At 45.1% G+C, this 14,836-nt stretch overlaps 1 protein-coding gene across 2 annotated transcripts in view; it reads right to left on the bottom strand.

Annotated features, from left to right (window-relative positions):
* RGS9 (regulator of G protein signaling 9) overlaps positions 1-14,836 on the bottom strand; it is an 89,483-nt gene that overhangs the window by 8,702 nt on the left and 65,945 nt on the right. For both annotated transcript variants that reach the window (XM_032241928.1, XM_032241929.1), the window contains exons 16-17: positions 11,771-11,856; positions 9,238-9,355 (exon numbers count right to left, since the gene is read on the bottom strand). In XM_032241928.1, the coding sequence (XP_032097819.1) occupies positions 9,238-9,355; positions 11,771-11,856 (204 nt within the window). The remainder of the gene's footprint in view (positions 1-9,237; positions 9,356-11,770; positions 11,857-14,836) is intronic.

The following is a 14,836-nucleotide window of genomic DNA, read 5'->3' as shown; positions in this document are numbered from 1 at the left end:
ATGATGGTGATGGCGATGGTGGTAATGGTGGTGATGGTGATGATGGTAAGGATGGGATAATGGTGATGGCGATGGTGGTAATGGTGGTGATGGTGATGATGGTGATAGTGATGGTTACAGTGGTAATGATGGTGATGGTGATAAGGGGATAGTGACAGTGATGAAGTGGCGACAATGATGATGGTGGTGATGATGATGATAGCAGCTAGTGTTCATTGAGTGTTTATAATAGGCCGGGCATGGTCCTAGCTCTTTACTCATACTTTGTCCCTGGCCCTTGTATTTTTACTTAATATTCATAATGAAAGCAGTTTTTTCTCTAAAAGTCAAGTTGGAAAATGGAATTCTATAAAGGAAATTCTTGTACATTACAGAATAATATATAACCTAGCACAAGCTATACACCCCATGGATAGAAAGATTGTTAAGTTGTTTAAAATGTAAGGAATTAAAAGGTGTCTAAGGACATGGCACAACAGAGATTATCATAATGATTTAACTATATTAATATTGTCCAAATAAATGTTTATTTTTTATGCTGTTTGGGGTTTCAATGGCTCCTGTGGGACACAGTTTAAAAGTTAGCAGGAGAAGCTGCCACCTACTGGAACAATAGCAACAGCCACAGATGCTCTTGCAAGCCCTCAGAATCTGCAATCCCTTTGCTACCAAACATGAGAATTTCCTGGTGGACTCCAGGGTGGGAGCAGAGCACTGGCATACACTGAAGTTGGGGAGAGGCAGGTGTGAGAGTGGAAAAGAGCTGCTACCTGGAGTTGAGATCATGGTGAAGCCACACAAATGCACACATCCCTGAGTCCCTAGGAGCTGCATAGAGCTTTCCAGGATGGATGGTCCCAGTTGGCACTAGTCCTGATCACCAATGAACTGTCCTGCCCATGACCCCTCTGCTGATCTCCCCAAACCTCTACTACCCTCATCAGGCTAGGAGTCCTTGCCAACCCCTCCAAAAACATTATGTGTCTTTCCTGTAATGTCACACCATTTGGGTTGTCTTTCCTGTTAAACAGCAAATGCCTTAAGGGTCTCTCTTGCTCACTGGTGATCCCCAGCACCTAGCAGGATGCTGGACATGTGATAGGTGCTGAATGTCTCTGTTGAATGTTGAGTGGTTGTAACAGATAGAGGAAAACTGGTACCAAAGCCTGACCCCTGTATTCACAGAAGCTAGAACTCTGGATACCAGCCCTGGCAGATTACGAGAAGCAAGAGAGTGAGCAAGAAAGAGAGAATGAGAGAAGAGGGGAAAATAAAGGGAGAGGGAGGAGAAAGAGAGTGTTATTTCTGAGCGTCCACCCCAAACCAGACATTCTTTACTATCAAGACCCTTCTAAGAGAAATTATAACTTCAGAGAGGTTGAAGGTCAAAGTCACCCAGCTAAAATATCAAAACTATGTCTGCCTAACCCCAAAGTCTACATTCCTCCTTATAGCATTCAAGCCTGGCTTCAGAACAAAACTGATACCATCTAGCTTCGAGAATTAAAATTCCTGGAACTGCAAGACAGAGATGTGTTCATTCAGTGATGTTTAAGGATCAACCCTTTACAAGTGCTGGTCTGACCGGAAGCTGATAGGGAGCGGGTTTCTTAAAGTTCTGCGTCGAAAGTAGCCAATGATTGCTGGAAGACAGCCCCTCCCTCCTTCCTGTGGCCATCCCACAGCATTTCCCATTGACAACGTTGCTGGGAATTCCAAAGGTTTCCTGAACGGCTGCTTGGCTGACCAAGGAGTATCATGGAATGTACGTCTCTCTGTGCCACCTTCAGACATATAGCAAATTCCAGATAAAGAGATGAGATTCTTCTTCCCTCTTGCAGCTTCACAACCTTCTACTAGACTGTTTGGTTCAATATCCATCATCACTGCCTTGCAGTAACTGTCGAAAACTTCTCCTGCAGCCACATGGCCTTGCTTCTGCAATGCTCTCAGCAAATGCCTCAAATCCTCCTTAATCATGAAAATTGATCTTACCTTAACTTAGCCTTCAGCTTCCTTCCCTTCCACTTCCAAATCTCTTTGAGTTGCAACATCAGAGAGTGAACTATTCCTCTCTAAGACCAATCTGGACTTTGGTCTGATCCCCTCCATTTTTTTTCCAAGGCTTTCTCTTATCAGTTATTCTTTATTTTAACTCCCCAGGATCATCCCCTCACTTGGCAAGCACCCCTACCACACGCTGTCCTTGGAAAATGCCTCCTCTCAATCCTCCATCATCTAAGTTACCACCACATTCACCTTCCTCCCAAACTTCTGGAAATGGTCATCTACACACAGCCCACTCTCCTCACTTCCAACACCTTCTCCCTTATTCCCATAAAAGTGACTTCTCCCCTCACTATTCTGCTGAAATTGCCCACTCAAAAAACCCCCGGTGATTTCCTAACTGCTAAATCCAGTGGTCTCTGCCAGTCCTCGACCTGCACGACTTCCTGATTCGGCAGGACAGGATGGGCTATGTTACAGTAACTCCAAACTCTCCCTGACTTCTTATAATGAAGGTCTGCTTTTTGTTCACATGAAGTCCTATGTGGGCCAGGAGGGATTCCTGCATGTGGCGGCGGTGCTGTGCGGAAGACGATGTAGACGCCCAGGTCCACAGCAGGGGATGAGACGGAGGTGGGGCCAGGCTCTGACCCACCTCAGCAGAGCCCATGTCTATTGGCCACAACTAGACATGTGGCCCCAGCTAGCTGCAGGGTGACGGAAGTGTAAAGGCGCCCAGGGACTATCCAGGGGGCACTAACTGTCTCTGCTCATCACTGTTGGCCACCCACACACATTCCCTGTTCATCTTCTCAGGGATGCCTCCTAACAGCTCTCCTGCTCCATTCTTAACTCTTCTCTCTCCTCTTACACCTTTAAAATGTGGCCTCGTCCATGCTTCCGCTTTAGCCTTCTTTTCTCTCCCCATCCACTCTCTGGCCCTTGGGTTCTACCCACTATCACATCTTCAACAGTCATTTCTGGGTCAATGAACCTAACTAAAATTACTCCCCTTCCTTAATTCAAAATTACTCAAACCCACTTTCCTTTCCATCAGAGCACTTATTTCTTATCTACTGCCTGTCCCCATACCCCCAGCTAAAACACAAACTCGATGAAATAAGACTTGACGGTCTTACTCAGTTCTATATTCTTTACACCTAGAAGAGGAATGGATGAGAAATATCTCTTTCCAGAAGCACATTTTCCACTTCGTATTGGGACCTAGGAGTAGGGGGAGGTCCAGGTGAATAAAGATTTGAATGCTTGATTTCATGGCACAGTAAAATTCTAAACCAATCTCTCTGTTTGCTTGGTAGTTGTCAGAAATTTCAGAGCAAAATTTAATGCTAAAAATATATATATAACATTCAGTTGTGATAACCCAGTCATCCAAGGTTCACTGTGTACAAACTACGTTTTAAAATTGGTTTGCAATCTATCATTTTAGACATTCTATCATGTGGTATTACAGTATTATGAGCTGCCTCAAATCCCTTGTGCAAGAAGGGAGAACTATAATTATTAACCACAGCTCTCTGCCTTCCACTTGGAAAATTCTACACAATCTTTGAGGTCCAGTTTCCCTGATGCCTCCAGACAGGATCATTCACTTCCTCCTTGACCTTCTCCTCTGTTCTGTTTGCTCCACAATGAGAGTCCTGATATCCTCTGTGTCAATGAGTTGTACAGTGTGTCTGTCTCTTTCCTAGCCCGGAACTTCTTGAGGGGCTTTGCAGGCTCCCAGTGTCTGGTACATAAGTTCTCTGTGGCTGGGCACAGTGGCTCATGCCTGTAATTCCAGCACTTTGAGAGACCAAGGTGGGTGGATCACTTGAAGTCAGGTGTTCGAGACCAGCCTGGTCAACATGGTGAAACCTCGTCTCTACTGAAAATACAAAAATTAGCTGGGCGTGGTGGTGGGTGCCTGTAATCCCAGCTACTGGGGAGGCTGAGGCAGGAGAATCACTTAAACTTGGGAGGCTGAGGCTGTAGTGAGCCGGGATGGCACCACTGCATTCCAGCCTGGATGACAAAGCAAGATTCCATCACAAAAAAAAAAAAAGAAAAGAAAAAGATCTCTGTAAATGTTTATTACATGAATGGTGTATACATTTTCATCTGGGACTCCAAACCTCCATGATGCCTCCCCAACTACTAACACAAAATCCAGGTCTCTTTCATAATCGATAACTTTCTTAACATCACCTTTATCTTAGGAGGATCAAAATCTCTGGGTCTTCTTTAATTTCTTCTCCCGCATCACCCCATTTCAATCGGGTCCTATCCACCTGCTTCCAGCATCTCTCCTCTTCCCTCTGAAACCACCACCACTCCCTTAATATACACGGAGACCAGAGCAACCACTTCTTAATCCGTCTTCACTCCTCAGCTCCTGATCATTCAGCGTGCTGAAGCTCTTCAAACATCCAGGCTACCAACTGCAAGCCCATGCTGTGTCTAACCCTGAGGACACAAAACCCCACAAGACACGGTCTCTCCTTTTTAAGGAGTTTTCCAGCTCAGTGAGAGAAAAAGACACAGAAACAACTGTTTCAATACAGTGCAGCATTCATAGACAGAGGTAGGAGCAGAATGGAAGGAGAGCCAGAGAAGGGGCATCTAAACCAGCCAGGGGTAGGTGGGGAGTGGCATCTATGAGACTACAGAAGAGTCCACATTCCATGGTACATCTTCAAGCCACTACCCTCCCAGCTTTGCTTCCTGGACCCTGTGCTCAGGGCCACCAAATGGTTATGAGAGCTGTGTGCTGCTCAGGGGCACCTGGCCAAGGGGCTGGAATGCAGTGGCGCCATCCTACCTGAAATCCAGCCAGGTGTTATAAGGGCACCTACTTGAAGGGAGCACCTTCTCACCTTCTCCTGACCCCACAAGCTCCCTAGAGGCCAGCAGTTGCCCTGCCTCGGCTCTGCCCACACACCCTGCAGCATCCACTCCCCATCATCTCTATCTGATGATACCTACTCTCCTTCAAGATCCACCTCAAGCATGCCTCCTCCAAAACCCTCATCATGATTCCCCCGCCAAACAATTCTCTCCCATCTCTGGGGTCCTCCAGTGTGGTCTCAATCAAGGATCATTATCCTGGATCATCATCCTGGATCATCATCCAGTCTCACTGCATCCTGCTTCCTCTTACAGCTGTTTGCATCCATGTACCTTGTCAGTGCCTTGAGGGCAGAGACCATTTTGTCCATTTTTGTATCCACCATAGCACTAACCACAGATTCTTACACAAAACAGGTATTTAAAATATATCTATGGGGCAGGTGCAGTGGCTCATGCCTGTAATCCCAGCACTTTGGGAGGCTGAGGTGGGCGGATCACTTGAGCCCAGAAAATCAAGACCAGCCTGGTCAACATGGTGAAACCCCATCTGTATAAAAAATACAGAAAAACTAGCCAGGCCTGGTGGCGCACACCTGTAGTCCCAGCTGCCGGGGAAGCTGAGATGAGAGATTTGCTAGAGCCTGGGAGGGCAAGGCTGCAGTGAGCCATGATTGCACCTCCGCACTGCAGCCTGGGCAACAGAGTGAGACCCTGTCTCCAACAAAATAAATAAATAAAATACACCTATGAAACATAAATGCTGCCATTTAGCCAGGAAGCCATTTATCATATTCCTTCCTCTAGACAGATAGTGTTGAGATGCTCATGTCCTCATTCATTCAATAAAGAATGATCATCTGCTGTGTTTACATGCTGTGTCTCTCATTAGATTGCGGGATCTTGTGTGTCTCAGCTTGAGCGGGCTTCCATGAATACACAAGGAGGCCCCGTATGAGCTGACACAGAGCACAGAGTAGCCTGTGGGAGAATGAGAGACAACTCAAGCACAAACCTGTGGCGAGTGAGACAGGGGACCCTTGAGCCGAAGATGAACAAGACACAGTCTGTGCCCTGTAGAAGCCATGATGTATGTGATACCCTCACCATCACACTCACCACCATGCTGCTGGATATGTCATCTCAGCTCATACAAAGTAACTAAAAGGGACAGCAAGTATTCTCTGGCTTCATGCTTCTCAAACATTCCCATAAAAGTAGGCCACACAGCAGGAGAGCCTGAAAACACGTTCCCCCAGAACTTGGAGGGCAGAGCCTGAGCCTGCCATAGCCAAGCGCAAGATGCCTTTGATGTCTCAAATTGTGTCTTTAAAAATTCATGTACATTTTGCATTCTATTTCATAATATAGTCACGATTATTTTAATGTGAAATTTTTAGAAATTACCTAATTTTTCTCCCACTCCAAATCTTCAAGTAAAATGGATGCCCCAGCCTGGGTTCCCAGCTGGAATTCACAAAGTCTGTTTTGAGAAGTTTAGAGCTAGCCCCAGTCCCTGATTTCACAAATAAGGAAACAGAGAGGGTAAGGGACTTGTTCCTCAAGGCTACATGACTAGTGCTAGGGCCAGGACCAGGAGCCAGGAGGCTCTCTCCAAATCCAGGGCTCTTTTCATTCATTCATTCATTCATTCTTCCACTCATGTCATTCACGTTGGTGCAGAACTGGCTGGGTGTTAGGAATCAGGCTTCAAGTAATGAATGAGATAAATACGGTCCTTCTGGTCATATCACCCAGTTTACAATGGTTTACAATTCTGCTTGGGGTACCTTCCAGAGTTAAAAGACTCCAAGATTCTCCAGAAGAGAGATGAGCAAAGCATATCCCTCAGTGTGCTTTCAGAGTGGAAACTGTTCTGCAACTAGTGCAAATGGAAAGCGTAAATGCTCCTCTTCCAGGCTGGAATCATTTTGCTAACATGAAACCAGTGACCACAGATTCCTTACAACAACCTCAGCGGTTACCAACGACCTAGCCCCTGCCTGCTCTCTAAACTCATCTTGCACTGTTTCCCCTTCACCCAGTAGGCTTCACTCCCCTGGCCTTTCGGTTCACTCGGAGCCACTTCCCAGCTCTGAGCCTTTGCCCACACAGCCCCCTCTCCCCAAAACGTTCTCCCCCTGCCTGACCCACCTGCTCTTATGAGCAACTCTTTCTCATTCCCTGCTTCTCTGTCACCACTTGGCAGGGTGTAGTCTACACACATCCCATCTTCTCTGTCTCAGTACCACGTTCATCTCCTTTCAATCCACTGGGCAGGCATTTCTGTCGTTAATTACAGCAATGGCCCTCATTCTTCACCTTTCCCTGTCTTTTGTGATGAAACTTTGAAATTTCATCCATCTTTTGGCTGGGCTCAGTGGCTCGCACCTATAATCCCAGCACTTTTGGAAGTGGAAGCGGGCGGATCACCTGAGGTTGGGAGTTCAAGACCAGCCTGACCAACATGGAGAAACCCCATCTCTACTAAAAATACAAAACAAACAAACAAACAAACAAAAAACTAGCCAGGTGTTGTGGTGCATGCCTGTAATCCCAGCTGCTAGGGAGGCTGAGGCAGGAGAATCATTTGAACCCAGGAGGTGGAGGTTACAGTGAGCTGAGACCACACCACTGCACTCCAGCCTGGGCAGCAAGAGCAAAACTACTCCGTCTCAAAAAGAAAAAAAGAAAAGAAAAGAAATTTCATCCATCTTTTGCAATGAGACTGGGAAATTTCTCTCACAAAGAGATAGAGTCTATTTCTTTGCCCGTTGAATCTAGACTGGCTTTACAACTTGCTTTGGACAACAAAATGAAGTAGAAGAGGCTGTGTAAAGCCGTGTGTGTTTCTACCTGCTGCCTTGCAGTTCCATCCTCAGCATGGGATTCTGCCTAGGTGAGACCGCTGGGAGATGAGAGGTACGTGAAGTAGAGAAAACTCATCCCAATTCATCTCAGCCGAGGCCACTGCGACACCTCCAGACAGATGAGTGAACCCAGCCGAGGCCACTGCAACACCCCCAGACAGATGAGTGAACCCAGCCAAGATCCCCAGAGCCACACGGACGACCCCACGTGCATGAACAATAAAAATGTGTTGTATGCCACTCTATTTTTCTAGTTGGTTGTTCCACAGCAAAAGCTACTTGATCGTTGGTTTAATTATTTTGTCTCAGTCCTAGACTAGAAGCTCCATGAGAGAGAACCATGTCTGTTTTATTCACCAATGTTTGCACATTGCAGGTGTTTAACAGATGTACTGAAGGAGGGAGTATCCCCGCTTGGTCAGGCTGGTCTCTTGCTCACCTCTGTGCTCTATCTCTGCTGCATTCTTGCACAAGTGTACAGAGTGAGCCTAATTTTGAGAGTGACCTTCTAAGCCTCCCAAGGTCAGTTAGAACTGTCCTCTGCCCCAGCCCTGACCACAGGGCTGACCTCATCTATGCCTATGGAAGAGGGAAGCCCCAACATCTAGAAAACATCCTAGAGAGTATCATCTTTGATCCTCACTCATCTCGACATCTACCATCCTCTTTCCATGAATGAAGACATCGATGCCTTTGTTCTTTAGCCAAAAACATCCTCCTCAGAAGGCCGTTCGAGTCCTTCATTCCCGCAAGCCACTTGTTTCCCCAGCATGGACAAGGGGATGGGGAGATGGAAAGAAGAGAGCCCAACAACCCTCCAGTAATTACGACTAAGAACAAACTCAGCAGGAGAAATGTCTTAGCAGGGCCTTTCCAGGCAGGAATAGCAGGGCAGATCAGAGAAAGTACTTTCCTGCAGCCAGTCCCTTGGCAGGATCTCAGACTGATTTGGAAACAATAGTCTAAATTAGAGAGGTAGGAGGAGAAGCTTCATAAAGCTACTTTAAACAAATATCCCTGAAAAACACTATGCCTTGGGGGTGGGGAGAGGCCTTCTCTTTAATTTCCCAAAGCAAATAGTGGTACACAAAGCTCTCTCTCACACTTTTCCCTATGGCTCTCACTGAAAGAGCTTTTTCACTGTGGCTCTCACTGAGAGAGTTCCTAGTTCCCCTAAGAATGCCCTAAGGTACAATAGGCAGCCACACGGCAACTGAGTAGGCGATCCCCTCCCACCCACCACCTTCGCCAACCCTGTCCCTGATGAGTGGGCTTGGGAGAACAAGCTCTGGTTGCTATGGTCTTAGGAAGTCCCCCATGAAAGAAGTTAGAGGTGTATGGGATGAACATGATGACCTCCACAAATGGGGAATGGAACCTTCTAGACTCTGATCCTACCCTTCTTTGTCTGCCTCTCCCAAAGTGCATGCCCCCACCCCCAGGAAATACAAATTTATTTAGGAGGCAGCTGCTCTTTCTGAATTTGGCTCCTCCTGTCCAGCTTGCTCATGACCTGCGTGATGTCCACGGTGTTGGCCGCCTCTCGGGCCTTGGCTTCCTCTTCCAGCTGCCTCAGGATGACAGGGCTCGGGCTGGAGCGCAGGTGACGCCGCATGAACGGGAGGGTGGAGCTGGAAGGAAGGACAGATTGGTGGTTGGAGGAAAATGACACAGCTTGCCAAACACTGACACTGTCACATCTGGTGGGAGTTGGGGCCGGAAGGGCCAGAATCTGGATTTTGTTCCCTCTTTTTCCCAGTGAACCTCCAGTGGGGTCCACCCTTGGCTCCATTCTCCCCACCTGGAGGATGAGCCCAGAGTGAGTACCAAGTGCCATCAGATTTTAGCCCAGGCACAAGGAAGATCTTTGGCTGGCGAAGTTACCTAGAACTCCCACAATGTTTAGAAATCAATTTGTTATCTTAACTTCCTGTAACATCTTCATCAGAGAAGTGGGTAATGAAGGCTTGGGTACTGGAAAGAGCTGGAGCATTTGTGTGTTTTCTTTTCTTTTTGGGGGGGGTGGGGGGATGGAGTCTCACTCTATCACCCAGGCCGGAGTGCAGTGATGCAACTTCGGCTCACTGCAACCTCCATCTTCCAGGTTCAGACTCCCAAGTAGCTGGGACTACAGGTGTGTACCACCACACATGGCTAATTTTTGTATTTTTAGTAGAGACGGGGTTTCACCATGTTGGCCAGGCTGGTCTCAAACTCCTGACCTCAACTAATCCACCTGCCTTGGCTGGGATTATAGGTGTAAGTCACCACGCCTGGCTGAAGCATTTGTTTTCAAAAGCCATGGTTCTGGGGAGGAAGAAAAGAGCTGGACTATCCAAGATAGTTGGGCCTCAGTGAACAGGGAGAGAGGGAAGGGGCCTGAAGAGGGTGGTGAGCATGCATAGTATCTTGACACATGCCAGAACCTTCTTCAAAGCCAAACATGGATTCCTGGAACCAAACTCTCCCTACCATGGCCTTAGGGGCCAGGACCAAGCTCTAGGTATCCAAGTGATGCAGCAGGCAGTGAGCAGTGGAGCCACCTGCCTTTGAGGGCCCACACAGGCTTGGAGCCAAGAACTTCAGCAGCAATGATAAAGACCTGTAACCTACTCCAGAGTTCTGGACTGCAAAAGCCCCTTGAACTTTTATATCCATCTTAGGGAGAAGGATGGCTCCCCTACCAGGAAGTAAAGGCTGATATTGATATTGGATCTCTCACCCGTTCTGCCAAGGGGAAGGCTTGGCACTAAGTGTAACTTGTCATGGAAAAATTAAGTTTCAATACGTCGCCTGATGCCTGGGATCAGGGAACAAATTTACACCCACTGCGGTCCTGGAATGCACACAGACCAGCCTTCACACTTTACAAATGCATCCACATGTAATACTCACAATAGTATTTGTATTGTTAGCAGAGACAGAGTGAGTGAGAATTCTCATGTGTGCCCCAACTTCTAAAATATCTGGAGAGAAAGGTACGAGACTCCTCTTCTTTCCCCTCATTACTTTCCAGCAGAACTTCTGGAGCTATTATGGTCCTTTTTTCTGGCTTAAAGTGGAAGCTTTTACGTCCCCAGAGACACTGAACTCCCTTCCTTACTTGGTAAACCTAGAAGAATAGCACCGCAAAGACCTTCTTTCTCTCCTTTTCATAACAGGGCCATGATCCTCAAGAATGAAACCAAGTTTTTGTTTGGTTTGGTTTGGTTTTTCTCCTTTGATAAAGGCTCTGGTCCAGCCATCCCCCTTTGGAAATGATGGAAGATGCTGGAAAGGAGCCCGGTATGGGTTGACCCGGCAAACAGGGGAACGGTCACTCACTGTAGGGGAACAGGACACATGATTGCTGGCGGGAAAACCTCTGCAAAGCCTCACGGTTTTTGTTCAAGCTGCTATTCGATTACTATTTTGAATCTTCAATCCTTGTAGATTGAACTCCCCCCAAAAGAGTCCAATCTGTCCCTCAGAACATTATTTCGTCCATTGTCCCAACGGCTCTAGCAGATGAGATTATCCACATCTCCAGTGAGAAAAGTGAGAATAAATGAGTTAATGGATTTCTAAAGCGCAGTCCCCAGAGGCAGCAAGAATACCTAGGGTGTTACTGTGCGTTTCCCCTCCATTGAGCATTTTCTCTTGGGATGCAATCTGCTATTCTCTCTAAGGTCTTAGAACAATTTAAATACAAGGATGCAGTTTAATTAATTACCATACATCAGTTTGGAGCTAACATGTAGCAGTTAAAAAACCAAGGAGATGCTTCCATTTGTGATAAGGGTAATTATTGGTCTGATCATCCAAACTCTTTCAAGCCAGCATTAGGGAAACAAAACTGACTGGTGGTAATTACTAAGGAAATCTTGCTAGAGTGATTTCAGGGCATTAAGAAGCAAATGAGGCACTCATTCCCTGAGCAATACTTCCCAGTCCCCAATATTTTCATCAAGCAAATATCTCCATAATAGCCATTTGGCTGAAAGAGAGCCTCACTTCTCTGTAAACTAAACAGCAGGCAGCTGGCAATTACAGATAATTCCACTTGCCTTTTCTTGGTGGTTTCCTGAGGTTCAATAGCTTTGGCCAGCATCTCCTTATAGATTGGAGATTTTAAATAGCGAGCATAAGAATCCTAGTGGGAACAAGAAAACAGCAGTGATTATGAGAGAGAAAGGGTCAAATCAAACCAATACCCTTGCCATTTTCAAGCCTCCCTTGGCAGTAGAATGGAATAGTTATAAGAATTTGTCTCTTTGGGGAAAAGGTGTTTGGGGAGGTGTTGAGAGCAGTGGTTCTCATGTGTGGTTCCCCCACCCAGAAGCATCAGTTTCACCTGGGAACTTCTCAGGCCTGCCCCAGCCCTCCTGACGGGAAACTCTAGGAGTGAGTCACCCTGAGCCTGAACAGTCTCCAGGTAATTCTGCTGCACTTTTAAGTTTGAGAACTACAGTCTGTAACCCTACACACTAAGAGCCACCTTGGAGTGGTTCAGTGAAGCCAGCATGAAACAAGAGGACACCTGACCTCTTCCCTCCAAGACTTTCTTTCAAGGAAGATGAGCAGCAAGGAGTATGGAGCCCACTTCAAGCCCACTGACATCCCTTTCTGCCCTGTGTTTTGGGTATAAAGGCAAGACAATACCAAAACAAAAACAAAACCAATCAACACCTAGAGTCCAATTATGGGGATGTTTACTGGGACCCTGGGCAATTTCGGAGAAGCTCCATGAATGCTTGTTACTTCCAAGCCAGCTGAAAACTCCAGTCATACCCAATATGGGACAAAGCCCACTGCAACCAATCAGGGATTAAGAATATTTTTGACATTTATCGAAATGGCGCTATTCTAAAGACTAAGTGGCAGCAGTAAAAGTTATGAGAACTAGGATAGAGTCTAGGAAGAGGGATCATGGAGCCACCGGAATACGTTGAATGCATCACCATAAAACATGGCTGTAATGAAATATAGAAGTCTAGTGGGTATACATGCTATTCTTTTTAAAGTTGCCTATGACTGTTCCATTCTGGCTAGTAGCTGGCCTCCCTGGGCATCCCATAAAAGGCTGTATGAAAACTATATTTTTAAGAACTAAAACCTTTTAAAATACATTAAAGAGGATTATTATTAAAGAAACCCTGCTGTGAATCTTCTAGTAACAAAAACACGGAGATACTCCACTGATTTAAAAAATGATGAAAATGGCTAATCTGGCTTGGTGACAATTCTAAATTATTGCATGCTTTAAAAACAAATTAAAAATATTTTAAAATAATATGATAAAAGACTAAATAGAAGAAATATAAATCAGGAAAGCTAATAAGCATTTACCATTCACAAAATCCTGTATGCATCACCTACATGATATAACCTACATCACATAACCTATATCACACAACCATATATACTCTATCTCATATAACCCGTATCACATACTCTATCTTATATATCATATAATCTGTCATATAACCTCTATCAGATACCCTATATCACATAACTGATATCACATAACCCATATCACATAATCTATCTCATAAACCTATATCACATAACTGATATCACATAACCCATATCACATAATCTATCTCATAAACCTATATCACATATTCTATGTCATATAACCTATATTCTATAATCTATCTCCTATAACCTATAGCACATAATCTATATCATATACTGTATCTCATATAGCCTATATCACATTATAACCTATATCATATAACCCACATCATGTAACCTATATCATGTAATCTAACTCATATGACCTATATCATATAACCTATATCAAATAGCCTATATCACATAACCTCTATCAGATGGTCTATATCACATAACCTCTATCACATAACCTATATCACATAAGCTACATCACATAATCTATCTCATATAACCTATATCACATAATCTATATCAGATGGTCTATATCACATAACCTCTATCATATAACCTATATCACATAATCTATCTCATATAACCTATATCACATAGCCTATACCAGATAGCCTATATTACATAATCTCTATCATATAGACTTACATTGCCATAATGAGAAGTTGAAGTATCCAAAGAAAGTCTTGTCAAGGATGGCACCAAAAAAGAGCCTAACTAGACAACTTCTTTAAGGCTATCCCTCAGCCTCCAACTCTAGTTTCTTAAGAAAATGATTGCCGGGCGCGGTGGCTCAAGCCTGTAATCCCAGCACTTTGGGAGGCTGAGGCGGGTGGATCACGAGGTCAAGAGATCGAGACCATCCTGGTCAACATGGTGAAACCCCGTCTCTACTAAAACTACAAAAAATTAGCTGGGCATGGTGGCGCGTGCCTGTAATCCCAGCTACTCAGGAGGCTGAGGCAGGAGAATTGCCTGAACCCAGGAGGCGGAGGTTGCGGTGAGCCGAGATCGCGCCATTGCACTCCAGCCTGGGTAACAAGAGCAAAACTCCGTCTCAAAAAAAAAAAAAAAAAAAGAAAAGAAAAAAAAAAGAAAATGATTAATTTTTCTCTCAGGTCCCCTTCATGTATTTTTTTTAAACTTCCACCACATTTACATGTTGTTAATAATTCAGAGGGCTATCTGAATTCTCACAGAGTCTTATTACAATCACACACACACACACAAAAAAACTTGTCTCTTCTAGATACTATGCCTCCATGTGTAATTTTTGTTTAGGGCTAGAGCAGTGAGAATTGCCATCACTCTACAGCAGAAACTAAGAGCTCGGCCTTGAAACCCAGGCAGACCTGGATGTGAATCCCAGCCGCATCTTTGGTGAGACCTTGACCAAGCCACTTGATCCAGTGCAACAAAGCCTCACCTGTGGATTGTCATTGAGCATAAAGTTCAGTGTTTTGCACAGCAACTGCACCTTCTAAGCCCTCAATGAATGATAGCTATTACCATAATGTTACCATTACTAATGCCATTATTCTTACCTGTCTACCTGCCAGTATATGATATAGATTATGTAATATAGGTTATATGAGATAGATTACATGATGTAGGCTATGTGATATTGGTTATATGATGTGGATTGTATAATATAGGTTATATGATACAGGCTACCTGATATACACAGAGTGAGGCCGATAAGGATGCACGCAGCTTCTACAGGAGTA

Source organism: Sapajus apella, unplaced genomic scaffold, assembly GCF_009761245.1.
Source record: "Sapajus apella isolate SASKATOON/1434 unplaced genomic scaffold, GSC_monkey_1.0 scaffold48, whole genome shotgun sequence".
NCBI classification, from domain to species: Eukaryota; Metazoa; Chordata; class Mammalia; order Primates; family Cebidae; genus Sapajus; species Sapajus apella.
This window is presented reverse-complemented; position numbering and strand designations above follow the sequence as displayed.